Source organism: Planococcus citri, chromosome 3 (assembly GCF_950023065.1).
Source record: "Planococcus citri chromosome 3, ihPlaCitr1.1, whole genome shotgun sequence".
Classification (NCBI taxonomy): domain Eukaryota; kingdom Metazoa; phylum Arthropoda; class Insecta; order Hemiptera; family Pseudococcidae; genus Planococcus; species Planococcus citri.
The window spans coordinates 15,648,218-15,664,492 of NC_088679.1; the positions used below are offsets into that span (position 1 = coordinate 15,648,218).

Here is a 16,275-nt window from a genome sequence, read left to right on the forward strand (position 1 = left end):
CATGATTCAGGTATCTAACACTACCTGTCAAGCTCATAAAATGTATTCTTCACTGGGAAACCTCGTGAAGTGTCCTCCATCGATCTGGATAGAAAGAGGTCTCTTTGGTAGCCTTTGGCTCAAGTAACACACCATTAAGATTTAAATTTTTCTGTGGGATCCAAACTAAAACTGGCAGCTGAAATTTTATGTTGTAGTATAAGCACTGAGATCGCTTTCTATCCCATGCCAAGAGACACTTCGTTAGGTTTCTCCCCCTTCTTACGATCTTTCCTATACCTACAACAAATCCACAATCAGTAGGTAACCAAGCAACAGAACATTCTAAACACGAGAGAGCTGGACGCTTAAAACACACAAAGCACTCGACGTTGTTCGTTTCGCTTACTTAGATACAGTCGTATTGACTATCATTGATTAAATATAGATGTAAAGTGACGAAAAATGGGCTAGTTTATTTAGCGTGATACTTTGATTAGAAATAGGTAGAAGACAACAGAGGGTCGATAAACGCGGAAGCGAATTCCATTTTTCATCACAAGATGACTATATCAAAAACTCAATCGAAAAAGAAAAACAGCACTCAATCATTGCAACTTTCCGGATCGCAGGTAAACATTGCAACTTATTTTACTTATTTCATGGGTAAGGAAGGCTTCAACGTATCATAAGGCAAAGTGCCAGATGATGTTAATTTACCAACTTCAGATGTCTCACAAATAATTGGTAGTAGCCCAGTCAAATAGCGGGAAAAAATGGGTAAACCCGGACATAATTGGGATCAAAGTTTTTTTTTTTGCGAATATTGTCTAGGATGGTGTAGTGAACAACATACTAAAAGCCCCCGCCCCTACCCCTAGAGCTAATCCCGCCACAGTGGATCAAAGCCCCCCAAAATCCGTTTTTGTCAAAAAATTACTTTTGAGTAAAATGAGCACTGATTATTTAATCTCTCCTCAAATACCTATCAAATGAGCTATCAACCAACTGCCTAGCCCCAAGGGGGGGCGCTACGACCCCTCAAAATGATGTGATTTCAATAAGTTTACATTTCATGACTTTGGGACTTGAAACCTGTTCTAATCGATCAAATAAAGTCAAACTTGGGGAATGAGATTATTTTGGGACCTAAAGTCGACCCCTAGGGTGGGGGAGGGTCAAATTCGAAAATTACGGTAAGGCCATTTTTTTGGAGGGCCATAATATGGTCCCAAATGAATAAAAATGTTCCAAAATCATATCATTGGTCAGTACTCCCATTGTGATCAACATATCCAAATTTCAGCTTCCTAGGTCATCCCCACTTCTTTGAAGGAGGAAAAAACCGAAAATAGGGGTAAAATGAGGGGTTTTCCACCTTAATTCCGCCTTAAATGGGGTGGGAATGACCTAGGAAGCTGAAATTTGGATATGTTGATCACAATGGGAGTACTGACCAATGATATGATTTTGGACCATTTTCATTCATTTGGGACCATATAATGGCCCTCCAAAAAAATGACCTTACCGTAATTTTCGAATTTGACCCTCCCCCACCCTAGGGGTCGACTTTAGGTCCCAAAGCAATCTCATTCCCCAATAAGTTTGACTTTATTTGATCGATTAGAACAGGTTTCAAGACCCAAAGTCATGAAATTGAAATCACATCACTTTGAGGGGTCGTAGCGCCCCCCTTGGGGCTGGGGAGTTGGTTGATAGCTCATTTGATAGGTATTTGAGAAGAGATTAAATAATCAGTGCTCATTTTACTCAAAAGTAATTTTTTGACAAAAACGGATTTTGGAGGGCTTTGATCCACTGTGGGGGGATTAGCTCTAGGGGTAGGGGCGGGGGCTTTTAGTATGTTGTTCTCACTACACCATCCTAGACAATATTCGCAAAAAAAAACCTTTGATCCCAATTATGTCCGGGTCAAATCGTAATTTGACTGGGCTATAGGTATAGATAAGGTAAAATCAACATTTGGCAGCCCAAACTTGGAGTAGGCACTTAGTTGCAAATGTGAATTGATTAACCTATCAATGAAATTATTTCGCAGATTAATCTATCGCCTCGTCCAACGCCGGTAACTCACATTACTTGGTCTTCGAGTTACAAAAGTTATCCTATTAGAAGATCAGTGTCAGCTTTTGGATTCCAGCAGGTACTTAGATAGTTGACAAAACTAACTAAATTAAATATACTCATAATGTAACTGAATCACCTAATTATGATCGCAGGAAGCAGACGAACGTGACCATCATCGAAACAGCAGCAGACCACTTTCAGCTGACAATATACGATACATAAATAGACGAAACTTTGCTGACGATTTTCATCAGGAGATCACGATATCTTCTCGCAGTCAAAGCAAAGATGAAGGTAAACTCTGTTCGATTACCTACACATTTTTTCACAATGTGTTTTAGTTTTTTGACTGTTTGTTTGCCTGTTTTTATAGTCAATTTTGCCGAAACCTGCATGCTATCGGAAAATGTTTACGAAAACATCTTGAACGGATACTCGGAGAACAAACAAATCGCAAGGTACGAAAAAATGGAAAGCGCCAGCGATATGAAACCAGGCTTATCTCTGAAACCACCTTTACCACCGCCATCCACAGAAGCCAAATTCCACGCGAATAAAATAGACCCTGAAACAGAAGGCTTCGTCGAAAGCGAAGAAAATTTAAAAACTGCCACTGAGAAAGAAGCGTTTGACGAAATAATCGCTCTGAAATTTCAAAGATGGTTCCCGAATACAATCAATCACACCCACAGTCACAGTCACAACTCGAATCACGCTGAAGGCTCTAGTTCGGAAGCTGATGAAATTGACGACGTTGAGTTGCTATCGTATAAAGAACGTAATTACAAAACTCGTGAATACCGGTACGAAGTGCATCGAAAAAATTCAGCTAACAAATTGCCCAGCAACGGTGCAAGCACTGGTAAAAACTCAGCAAAAAAAAATCAATCGAAAAACAAAGCCGCCCACCAGACATCACCTTCGCCGATTCAGGTGACCACAAACAATGATTCGGCAGACAGCTTGCCCACTGGCAACGTCAATAGCCACCGAATTGAGCCATCTAGGGATCGAGATCACCAACATGACGATAATGACAAACAACTCTGCAAAGAGACTGAGTATGAAAACATGGTGAAGAAAAAAACATCTCATACTGTTGCAACAGTACACTCGAAACCAAAATTAGTGACACCGCCGCCGAATACGAGCTCGTTCAAAAAATCTAATCTTCAGTCACCTTGCGCCAGTCCATTGAAAAAACAGAAGAAAATTTCATTTTGCATGGATACAGCGACTGAGGTGAAAAATGAAAAACACGACAGTAATGACAACTTTGTCGAACCGTATTTCGCTGCCAAAAATTTGCCATTGCATAATGACGAGGAATGCAGCCGCCATCAGGGTACTGCAGACATGTCGAAAAATAACAGAGACTCGACAATAGCATCACCTCAACAGCCAGCTGGTTCCCAGATTGAAGATGTGCTTTCTTGGATGTGTACTCATCGCGGAAATGTTCAAACTGAAGCTGGTGTTGAGCGTAAAATAGTAAGTTGAAGTAAAAAATACTCTTATTTTTCTTATACCTACGTACGTATACAGGGTGTCCAGTGAGAAGTCCGCGAAACCTTATAGTCCGGCATATGACAATAGGAGTAATTGCACCCCCCCCCCCCGCCGATCCTCCGGGACAACTTTTTTCCTAAAGGGGACATCCTAAGGAACATTTTAAAGCAAACTTACCAAAAAAAAGTTGGCCTTACTTACAAAATGGCGGCCATTTTGATTGACAGGTCAGCCGAATTCGCGGATTTTGCGTTTTAACACAGGACTTGCACGAACTTTTTCAAACTTTACAAAGTTAGATCGAAAGATCATGCAAAAATTTATCACCTGTCAAAATTTCAAGTGCTAAAGTGCGTTTTTCGATTTTTGGTGAATTTTTGAAAATCGAATCCAGGCCAAAAATGAGGGAAAAAATCAAAATTTTACCAAATTGACCGAGAAAGCTAAAATTTGGGATATATCCTATTTTCGACAAGCCAAATCGATAGGAAACAGTTTCAACACAATTTGAGCAGTTCTGGAGCCTCCAGCAGATTTTTGAAACTCGAAATTCCCACAAAATTCCATCAAATTGGAGTTGTAAAGCTAAAATTTATTCTACAAACTAATTTCAATACCCTACGAAGTACTTCAGGTGGATTTCAAGTCGTTTTGGAGCCTCCAGCGACCTTCTGAAAATTCCTGAAGCCTCTAGCAGATTTTTGAAACTTTAAATTTTCACAAAATTTCATCAAAATGGAAATGGAAAGTTGAAATTTACTCTATACTCAAATTTCAACACCCTCTGAAGACGACTTCAGGTGAGTTTAAGTAATTTTAGGGCCACCAGCGACTTTTTTTGAAAATTACTGGAGCCTCCAGCACATTTCTGAAACTTTAAATTTTCACAAAATTTCATAAAATGGAGATGGAAAGTTGAAATTTACTCTATACTCAAATTTCAACACCCTCTGAAGACGACTTCAGGTGGGTTCAAGTAATTTTAGGGCCACCAGCGACTTTTTTTGAAAATTACTGGAGCCTCCAGCAGATTTTTGAAACTTTAAATTTTCACAAAATTTCATAAAATGGAGATGGAAAGCTGAAATTTATTCTACACTCCAATTTTAACACCCTCTGAAGACGACTTCAGGTGGGTTCAAGTCATTTTAGAGCCTCCAGTGACTTTTTTGAAAATTACTGGAGCCTCCAGTACATTTTCGAAACTTGAAATTTCCCCAACATTAATTTATCAAATGGAGTTGGCAAGCTGAAATTTACTTCGCAGACTACATGGTGGTTTCATATGGTTTTGAAGCTTCCAGCTACTTTTAGGAAATTTCAATTTTCCAAAAAAACGTCATACAACCTTTCAAAAAGTTGCTGGAGGCTCCAAAACGACTTGAAATTCACCAGCAGTCAACTTCGTAGCGTTTTGAATTTAGTTTGCAGAATTAATTTCAACTCTCCATCTTGGTTTGATGAAATTTTCCATGGGGAAATTTCAAGTTTCAAAAATGTACTGGAGGCTCCAGTAATTTTCAAAAAAGTCGTTGGAGGCTCTAAAATGACTTGAAATCCACCAGAAGTCGTTTTCATTCAGAGGGTGTTAAAATTGGAGTGTAGAGTAAATTTCAGCTTTCCATCTCCATTTTATGAAATTTTGTGAAAATTTAAAGTTTCAAAAATCTGCTAGAGGCTTCAGGAATTTTCAGAAAGTCGCTGGAGGCTCCAAAACGACTTGAAATCCACCTGAAGTACTTCGTAGGGTATTGAAATTAGTTTGTAGAATAAATTTTAGCTTTACAACTCCAATTTGATGGAATTTTGTGGGAATTTCGAGTTTCAAAAATCTGCTGGAGGCTCCAGAACTGCTCAAATTGTGTTGAAACTATTTCCTATCGATTTGGCTTGTCAAAAATAGGATATATCCCAAATTTTAGCTTTCTCGGTCAATTTGGTAAAATTTTGATTTTTTCCCTCATTTTTGGCCTGGATTCGATTTTCAAAAATTCACCAAAAATCGAAAAACGCACTTTAGCACTTGAAATTATGACAGGTGATAAATTTTTGCATGATCTTTCGATCTACCTTTGTAAAGTTTGAAAAAGTTCGTGCATGTCTTATGTTAAAACGCAAAATCTTCGATTTCGGCTGACCTGTCAATCAAACTGGCCGCCATTTTGTAAGGCCGCCTTTTTTTTTGGCAAGTTTGCTTTAAAATGTTCCTTAGGATGTCCCCTATAAGAAAAAAGTTGTCTCGGAGGATCGGTGGGGGGGGAGGTGCAATTACTCCTATTATCATATGCCGCGGACTATTAGGTTTGGATACAACCTGGTACTATACACTAGAAAAAAAATTGGATGAAGGGTTTGCCTGTCTTCAAATTTGAAGGGACAAATTGCGTTCTTCAAAACAATGGTCAAAAACCATTAAAAAAAATTGTTGTGATCAATTTTCTCCTTACTCTGAAATTCAAAAAGATTTGTTTATTTTTCAATGCTCTTACCTTCTAAAAATAGGAAATACCTTCATCTTAAATTTTTTTAATGGTACCTGCGCGATTGTATCCAAATCTGAAGTTTTGCTGACCTCTCACTGGACACCCTGTATATGCGGATACCACATCATCCAAACTTAAACGATATTTTCAAAAAAGAAAACACCGGACATGGAAACAAATAATTCGATGTACGAAGAAATGATTGACATTTTGAAAGATATCGAGAAAGAAGACATCAGAAAAGGTGAACTTTGAACATTAAAGTCTTTGAAATTTGAACTGACAGTACCGAAGTACGGACATTTCAGTAGATCACCAAAAAAAAGTGGAAACCTTTATCCTGATTTGAAAGTCACCCAGAAAAATGTTTGGCCCCGAAGATGCCTGTGGAGGGAAGATATGTGCCCTCCATTAGAGGGAGCATACAACAATAACCGACCAATATGTAAAAATTTACATTTTGAGGACGCTGAATTCAAATTTTTGGCTCATTTTACTATTACCTAAACTAAAATTTAGTCTCTATGAGAGATTCTCAAATTTGAAATTTTTGAAAAAAAATGAGTTCAAATTTTTAGATAGATTTCACTCTTCAGCTCTAATTTGGCTCCTGGGCAAGGTGCTCTAATTCAAAATTTTATAGAAAAATTGTCTAATGTGTCGAAATCTACGCCTGAGAATGATGAATTCAAGTTATGGTCCATTTTACTTATAAACTTGAATTTAGCCCCAATGAGACGTTCTCAAATTGAAAATTTTTGAAAAAATTGTCTGAACGGTCAAAATGTATGTTTTTGAGGATCTTTAATTCAAATTTTTCTGTCGTTTTTTTTTAAACTCAAATTTGTGTCCAGAGTGGAGAAAAACTAAAACTGCTGAAAAAAAAGGTCTGGTAAAATATCTGATATACTTACCTAATCAATTCAGAAACTCGAGAAAATTTTTCAAATACATATTTCAAAAAACTTTTTTTTTCAATTTTTTGAAAGTCTCACACTGGCATGGAGATGCTGCAAGAAATTGGTATTTTTTCAACCCACAAGTAAGTAAGGGAAAGTATTTAAAAGTCAGACCTAACATTAAAAATCTAACAATTTTATTGTTTTCACAAATTAGCAAAACCCTAAGAAATTTTTTTTCAAAGCTTACAAAAAAAATTTGGTATTAATTTGTTCAAATAAAATTTGTACTTAGTTCTGCAGAATCTCGACTTTTTGTACTGGGCCATTTTTCCCAACGCAGTTTGGCTAATGCTAGAGGCGAAAAAAAGCACAAATTTATTTCTGAGTGCCTTTCAACTCAAAATGAAACTTATCACTGAATTTTGTCGGAAAATCCTCCTGACATTTTTTTTTTGCGATCTGCTCCAATGGACAGCTTTTAAGGTGTAGGCTACCTGTATTATGCCTCAATTTAAATTTTTTTCCTCATAATTGTAGATGATCCAAAAACCAACGAGATGGCAGCAGGAGAACGTGCACCATCATCATCAGCCAAGTAAGCTACAAACCACGAGTTTAATAAAATTACACACTAAATAAATGTAGCACCGAATTTAACTGCGAATCATTTAGGGCCATATGGTCGCTGATTGAAGAAGCTAAAAAAGCAAACGACATAATCGAAAATGCCGGTATCAATGATGAAATGCCTCATCGCCAATCACATCCGCAAAATGTATCTCCTGGTCCGAGGTAGGATATCGTTTTAGAATTTAAATCACAAAATTAGTGATGAGGTATTTTTCTGTCAGAAAATAATATCTGGGGGTTGAAGAATTTTGAAATATTTTTCATGTGGGCAGCTCTCGCCAAATTTTGCTACATTTTGTCAACATTTTATCATTTATATTCAGGCCCCTTTAAAATGGCATTACATGAGATGTGCTTGATGATCATCTAATTCTCCCCTTTGATTATTTTCAACTACAGCAGATGGAATCCAGAGGAAAAAACCTGGAACCGTTTATCAGATTTGTTGAGATTGTCGAGCACCGAGTTGGCGCAAAAAACAATGTCTTTACAATTATTACTGGATGATAGGGAATCTGTACTGCAAAATTTGAACGTTCGTCTAAGAACCAACGAACAAACGCACCAACAGCAAACACAACAGTTGGAATATTCCATTCAAAAACAACTCAAACTTATAGAACAGGTTGTACCATGTGTCTATTACACATTCGTATCATTTATTTGATCTGAAGACTGTTAAAATTAACTAAGGAGGAATAATTGTATTTTTTTCACTCTTCGAATAGCTCAAAAATGAGAAAAAAACCACTAGCGAAAAAATGCAAAAACTCGTCGAAGACTTGGAAAAAAAGCACGCGACTGCTTTAATAGCTTTGGATGAAAAACATAAAGTAGAATTGAAGAAAAGTTTGGAAAAACAAGCCGCAGCTGATAAAATAGAGAGAGATAAATGGCTTGAAATTAAAACTCAAAAAATCAGGGTAATTATTTCTATATACGATTCTGTAAGTATAAGCTATAGAAAGTTGCTTTGTGTATGAAAGGAAAATACTCACGCATCATGCATCATTTTGTGTAGGATTTAACCATAAAAGGTTTAGAGCCAGAATTAAATCGAATGGCAACCGCGCATCAAGAAGAAATAGCGGAAATTCGAAAATTTCATAAGAGACAAATCGATGATATGGAAGAAGCTGCAAATCGTCGATTGTCCATACAAAAAGAAAAATTTGAGGCTGAAAAAGAAAAGGCACTCGCCATCGAACGTGAAATATCGAGGCAAAAGTAAGTATTAGGTACCTACCTAGTATTCTTCTACACTATAGAAAAATTAGTCTCGAAACTTGACAAATGCAAATTGTGTATGTGTACTTTTAGATTGGCAGACGAGATAGGAGAATTAGAAAAACGCTATCAAGATCAAAGAAAACGATTACTGGCTGAAGTGCATGTAGAACGAGAGAACATGGAACGACAAAATGAAGCAACACTTGCCATCAGAGAAAAGGACAATGAAAGGAAATGGGAAAAGAAGTCAATCGAAATGCACAAAAAAATCGAAGCGTTGCAAAATCAGCATCAGGTAGGATAATTTAGATATTTAAAATATGACAAGTTTAACACACTCGGCCAAATCGTATGATAATTCACTGCAATCAATATATTCATACTCCTACTCTTTATTTGTTCAACACAGGAAGAAATGAAAAAAATGCAGCAACATTTCGAAAGTGAAAAACAAATTTGGATGAAAAATCAAATAATCGAGTTATCTGACAGAGAAGGTAAAATTAGACAACAGTGTAAGAAAGAAAGAGATAAGCACATAGAGCTCATCGTTCAGAAATTAGAAAATGAAAATACTGAGCGAGAGGCAGCCAGTGAACAAAAAATCAAGTATGTACTTGTATTGCATAGCTGATGTTTTTATTTTCCACCAACTTTTTTTTGAGAGCCAAGGGAAAAAGGGATGGCGTCAGTAAATTTTGTATTCAATTTTATCCAAAAAAAAGTAACTTTAGTACCCAAAAATGCTCAAAAAAGTAACCAAAAAGTGATAAAACATGAGCAAAACATTTTACCTCATACATAAAAAAAGACACAGAACATTAAAATTAATCTACCTATTTTTTTTTCAAGTTGAAATACCTACATGTACTTTGAAATTTTTTGCAAAATAAAGTAGGACTTTGACAATTTTAACAAATGGAAGAACTTTTGCGCCATTTCTGGCAAAAAAGTCAGACTTCTTGAAAAAAAAAATTTTTAAAGTGAGACTATTGAGAACTTTTTGCAAAATTTATTAAAAACGAGAATTTTTTACAATTTTGAGCAAAACTCAACGTTAACAATTTCAGGCTTCAGCAAAAAGCATGACTCATTGGGAATTATTGACAAGGAAGTAACATTTTTTAGTAATTTCTGACAAAGAAGCGAAAGTTTTGGATGATTTAAAAAAAAAAACTCTGTAGTATAATTATGTTAAAAGGCCAAAAAACTTTTTCAAAAAACAAAAATTCAACAATTTTAGAAAAAAGCAAGAATTGAACAAATTATTGAAAAGAATTGAGACTTTTTGGAATTTCAAAAAAAAAAAAAAACACTTTTAGCAAAAGGGTATTCATATTGTATAATTTACAGACGGATGAAAGAAAAATACGAAGCTGAAATTCACGATTTGGAAACCGTTACCGAGAACCTCAAACGAAAATTGAACGAATGTAGGAGTGAAATTCAAAAAAATGAAGAAGTCGTATCGCAGTTGAGAGCCCAATTAAATCAATCTCAAACAGAATACGTCTTTTTGAAAGAGGTAGGTAAGGGTAATACCCTAAAAAGAGTTATCCAAAATGGCATAGAAATTTGTGTTGTTGGTGTGTTCTGAGAGCCCCTTTTCAAATTTCCCTTTGGTGTTTTTCACCCCTCGAATCAATTGGTGATCGTTTCGAAACGTTCTGATTCTGAAGCCTGTATCAGATTTTCAGATTTTCTCCCCACATTAATAATTATTCATTCTGAAATGTTACAGAAATACGACCGATTACTTGCCGAACAAGGTGAGATGCAAACCGCCGCCAAATCCGAATTAACCACCAGATTACATATTTTACAAAGCGAGCTAAGTCAAGCCCAACTGACCTACGAGTCACAAATCAAAATGTTGAAAAGCGAAAATGAACGAGAACTTTCGCAAATGTACAACAAGTATGTAACATCCATGCTTTCATCATTATAATTAACTAATAAATGTGTACTTAATATACATTGGTTCGCTTTCAGAGTGAAGGAAATGATTGAAAAAAAAGACTACCTCATCAACACTCTAAACAAGCAGAAAGACGCCGCTTTGAAACAATGCAATCAACTAGAAGAACTACTACAGTGTAAAAAAAAGGATCACATCATGATTAGTTGACTAGACAATTAATGTTTTTAGTATAATTTTCAAATCTGTTGAGTAAAGTTTGCGGCCCTATTAGATTTTTTGTTTTTGAGAGCACATAAATCTCAGTTGTATTCGAACATAGAATAGGTATGGAGCGCTAGTGTACATATTGTTGAGTAGGTAACGAAAAGGTGAACAACAAACGTCGACAACCAATCATAACATTGTTCCGTTCATTGACTATTGAGAAATACATATATGGTTCCGTTTGTTCTTGAGGATGGCGGAGGGTTTGTTGTTCACCTTTTCGCACCTTTTCAATTTTGTCACCAGAGTTCAGCCACTCCGCGCGCTAAGTCCGAATAGGAACATTTTTAAGGGTTAAGGAAAAAATTAAAAAATGATTTCAGCTTTCCATTGACGATTATGATATTAGAAGATTGGCGAACATAAACATTGGAGAACAAAGATCGGAAGACTCCAGTGACCTTGCGTGAAAATAAAATTACGCATGTGGACATCCGGACATCTAATCTATGAAATTGATTTCTTTTTTTCTAGTCATTTCATTTTGTCATTTCGCATTCACATTCATAATTTTTCAAAACAGTAGTGTTTAAATGTACGTAAACTGTATGAAAAAAAAGAAATTAATAAACTAAAAGCTCAGAATGAGCTATTACAAGCTGAACTCGAAGATGAAGAAGCAGAATTGAAATTCGATACCTTAATCGTAAAAAAAAGAAAAATTAAAGTCTGCGGAAATCAATTGTACTTTTTCAGATCGAAGTTGAGGTGAGTGAATTTCCTTTCAATTTCTTTCAATTTTCTTTTCGCTACGGTAATTTAAAATAAGTTTGATTGTTTGCTATATGTACTTGACGCATGACTGACATATTTCATGTCTATAGGAACATTTCCGAGGATTAAATTACTATTTCTGGGTAACTTTTGACTCCAAATGACGGTTAACATCGTAGTTTAGTTCAGTATTACTGAGTGTTGGAAGTTTCTTTTGCCAGCTGATTGCAAAAGAGTTTTTGCTTTTTCTAATCGGTCGATTTAAAGTTTTCATATCAACTTACAAGTAGAACCGAATTCAACAAAATATACACGTAAAGGTGATTACAATTGTACAGTTCATCAATCATTACTTAATTCGAAAAATGTAATGATTTTTTAACCACAGATTCGCAATAAAAAAAAAACAAATTCAAAAAAAAATAAGTGAATTACTTTCACATTTCCTTCAATTTTCTTTTCGCTTCCGTAATTAAAAATAAGTTTGCTTGTTTGCCATAATGAATGACCAGAGCATCTAATTTCTCACCTCTTTCTCACGAACTGAATGCATGTTTGTTATGTAACAAGGTCAGTACCTATGTACCGGGAGAATTTAAGGGAAGATCTTTCGTAATTACCAAAAATCATCGATTTTTGGTTTTCGAAATTTGGATCTGTGAAAATAAGGAAACGTAGAATAGACTAATCCATATTTTCTTTGCTGTCTGGATATCTTTTTAAGCACTGGGTTTGTTTAATTATTGATGTGATTATTTATAAGATGATATCTCTCGCGATCTGATTGTTAGCTCAGTGATCTTCAGGGTCGTGATAGATCGCGGACAAATATTGGGGTTCCCTCCTGGAACATAATTCAGTTATGATAAATCATAACAGTTTAAGTTTAACGTAAGGTCGTATAAGATGAATCCACAATACTATTTGAGCATGAACTCCCCTTTTTGAATATAAGTTGAGGCGTAGATTTATTTTCGGTATCGGCTATAAGATGAAAACTGGATCGATCTTAAGATCGATAGGTCGATTTTGATGTCGAAAATGGGAATTTTCGACCATATTTATTAGATGATATTGATATATTATTAGATGGAAATACTTTGACGATTCAATGGTCTATATGCACGGGACCATTATATTAACTCGACTTATACACTGGAACTATTATAGAGCGAAATAAATCGAGAACACACAAATAACTTCGAAACACGTTTATATTGGATTGAAACGCATCGCAATACCAATAATCAGTCACCATTTAAGGGATGAAAATTGAAGGTTATTGACTATTATTTCGAGGAAAAATAGATTTTAGGATACTTAGGTCAATAACACGAGGATACTTATCAGAATAAACCTAGGACTGTTGGATACACGGGTTGCTTAGGTCAATAAAGGATTCACGGGTTGCTTAGGTCAATAAACTTAGGTCAATAACACAAGGATGCTTAGGTCAATAAGGAAATGATAAATACAATTAGGATACAAAATGGAAATAATAAATCGATCTCCACGATAAACTTACAGAAGGCGATCCGAGGTCGATGAGCAATCTCCAACTGTCCCTTGAGGGACGCGAAATACGTAATTATTCAATTACGGACTCTCTTCAGTTCTGGGGGTCATTTCGCTGGTCCATATGAGATGATTATACGATGAAAGGTCGCCATGTTGACCTAGACTGGAAACATTACTAGTCCAGAAGTGAGAATGATTCTAAGTCGAAGATGTAACACTTAGAAAATTTCGGCATCAAAACGAACTTAGAAAGAACAGCCACTGGGTTGGGAGCAAGTCCCAAACCCATAATCGAACGTCGATCACACACTTAACACAGGAACCGCACCAGAACTTGTTAACACGATGAAAAACGGAAGAGAAGTGAAATTTATAAGTTGTTGCTCGGATCGCTTCTTATGAAATTATGAAATTTATGAAAAAGAGAGGGTAAGTTGTGCGCGCGCCATGAATTATGATTGGCTAAACGTTACCCCCGGGAGTATTAAGAGGCGAATAGGAAGTTGGGAATATGACGTAATATCGAGTCGATTGCATCATCTCGGAAGTAATATTTCCGGAAGTTGCATCATATTCGATAATAAATAGGTAAAATCAATTAGGTAGGTATACGGGGCGGCAGGTAGGGTCGATCTATAGACGAGTGGTCATTAAAGTCGCATGATTGCAGTGATGGAAAAACTCGACGTCAATTAAATGGGAAAAATGTTGCATATTTTTTCTCCCATTTATTAGATGATGGATTGTGTCGTAATATTTCTCCCATTTGGGTGGCAGGAAATCGTTGTAATTACACACGATCTAGGTCGATTTTTTCTCCCAGTATAGACGCAAGAAAAATGATATTTTTCTCCCAGTATAAGATGGCATAAAATGTTTTCTCCCAGTATAGACGACTGGCTTCTAACAGCTTTCTGTCACTATAGGTGGGAGAAATTGGTTAGTTTTCTCCCAGTATAGGTGACATAAATGTGATCATTTTCTCCCATTACACCTAAAGCTCAACTCAAAAATAAGGAATCGGAGACTGATGAAAAAAGGAAGATTATAAGAGAACAATTGATAACGCAATCATTCGATCTCCAAATTTATGTACTTTTTCAAATGAAATGTAAGGTAAGTGAATTTCCTTCCAATTTCTTTCAATTTTCTTTTCGCTTCCATAGTTCCATAATTATTAAAAATAAGTTTGCTTGTTTGCTATAAATGCGTGATCAACATCCAGAGCATTCCTCCAGTTTCAAAAATTATATTGACTACAATTTTGACCTGCGTACGTATCTCTAAAACACACATTAACTAAAAAATAAATGATTTGCTTAACTTTCAACCGCTCAGTAGAAGCCTAATAAAAATTGTCTCAAGATTTTGACAGTATTCTAGAATCTCAAATAGGCAGGTACCTCGTCAATCCAATAATCAGAGCACGGAAAAATAAGTAGGTACCTAAATTCTGTCATCATAGAAAAGGAAAAAAATGATTATTCTTTGAGAGCACATATCTCAGTTCTACAGGAACATTTCCTAGGGTTGAATAATTTCTGGGTAACTTTGGACCTCGAAATTACGGTTCTCATGGAATTATGTCAGTTGTTTAAATCTATCATCAGATTGCAAGAGAGTTTTTCCAGTTTTTGGTGAAGTTGAGAAATACTTACTTATTGAAAAATAATTTCAGCTCTCCAATGACGATTGTGATAATACATACAAGATTGGCGAACGTAAACATTGGTGAACAAACGACCAGAAAAGAACCTGGAGACGCATCGTGTTGAATCTATGTACTGGTACATATTTGCAGATTGCAAGAGAGTTTCTAGTTTTTTGTGAAGAAGAATATTGAAAAATAATTTCAGCTATCCATTGACGATTGTGATATTACACGATTGGCGAACGTAAACATTGGAGAACAAACGGCCAGAAGACTCGAGAAATTGAAAAACGCGTCACAAGAGTGGAAAGCGAATACGGTCTCCCCAGCGGTGGAGGCGATGATATAGAAAAACATATCGCAAGATTGGAATGTGAATCCCGCCAACGGTTGGCCAGTAGTGTCAAACCCGGGACGTCAAATCGCTGGAATGCAAGAAACACTTGAAGCGATTCATGAAGCTGTGACCCTGTTTAAAAAAGAAAAATCCAAAAGAAAATTGTAATAAGTTTGACCTGACATTTTTTTTTTCTTTTTTTTATGTGATTTTTTTCTCTTTAGTAGGTTAGGTACCTACAATTATGTAGGTATATTATAATTATTTTGGTTATTGCGTATTATGTCCATATTCGCGATTTTTGAATGGGGAGCACCAGAGAAGTGATGAGTTTTTTTCAAGTATTGCTTTTAAAAATGTGAATTGAATGGTGCTATTTTTTTAATAATGTTCCTGCTTCAGATTTGGATACGAGTATAGGCTAACCATGCCAGGTACAAGCAAAAAAAAACGTAGGTAAGATTAACAAGTTCCCTATCTTGGAAATTGAAGGGGCAAACTACACTTCCAAAATCTAAGAGCCAAAATCCAATTTTGACTATTTCTCGTTTTGAGTAGAATTTGCCATAATAACCAGAGAAGAGAAGTTGGCACTATTGCACTTCAAAGCACTCTTCCAGTTTCAAAAATATTGACCACAATACCTAATATGACATTCTGGCATTTTCAACCGCTCAGTAGAACCCCAATAAAAATTGTCTCAAGATTTTGACAGCACTCAAGAAATACCAAAATCCTATAACTTAATCTTGAGCAATGAAAAACAGAATCTCAAATACCTAAATCTTGTTAATCAAAGCAGGAAAAAAATGACGAAAATGATTATTCTTTGAGAGCACATATCTCACTTCTGTAGGAACATTTCCGAGAGCTGAATTATTTCTGGGAGTCTTTATAGTCGCAATGGAGTTCACGTTAAGTACACTTCACACATTTTTACCATTCGATGATTCCAATAGTTTTTGCTTTTTGCTGATCGGTCGATTTAAAATTTTCATTACAACTTTGAACCGTATTCAGCATAATATGAAAAAGATTACAATTCTGCA

The 16,275-nt window shown here is 35.8% G+C and overlaps 2 protein-coding genes across 2 annotated transcripts in view; one reads left to right on the forward strand and one right to left on the reverse strand.

The window, feature by feature from the left end:
• The window catches only part of LOC135841264 (nephrin-like), a 1,354,679-nt gene that overhangs the window by 905,511 nt on the left and 432,893 nt on the right, over positions 1-16,275 (reverse strand). The window lies entirely within an intron of this gene.
• Positions 367-11,014, forward strand: LOC135840454 (centrosomal protein of 131 kDa-like). The gene is made up of 15 exons (XM_065357007.1): positions 367-611; positions 2,039-2,143; positions 2,220-2,361; positions 2,441-3,558; positions 6,216-6,303; positions 7,499-7,556; positions 7,634-7,753; positions 7,991-8,216; positions 8,320-8,514; positions 8,613-8,818; positions 8,912-9,116; positions 9,231-9,430; positions 10,175-10,346; positions 10,563-10,738; positions 10,814-11,014. Exons 1-15 carry the CDS (start codon positions 543-545, stop codon positions 10,947-10,949), a joined length of 3,216 nt encoding a protein of 1,071 aa, XP_065213079.1. The 5' UTR covers positions 367-542; the 3' UTR covers positions 10,950-11,014.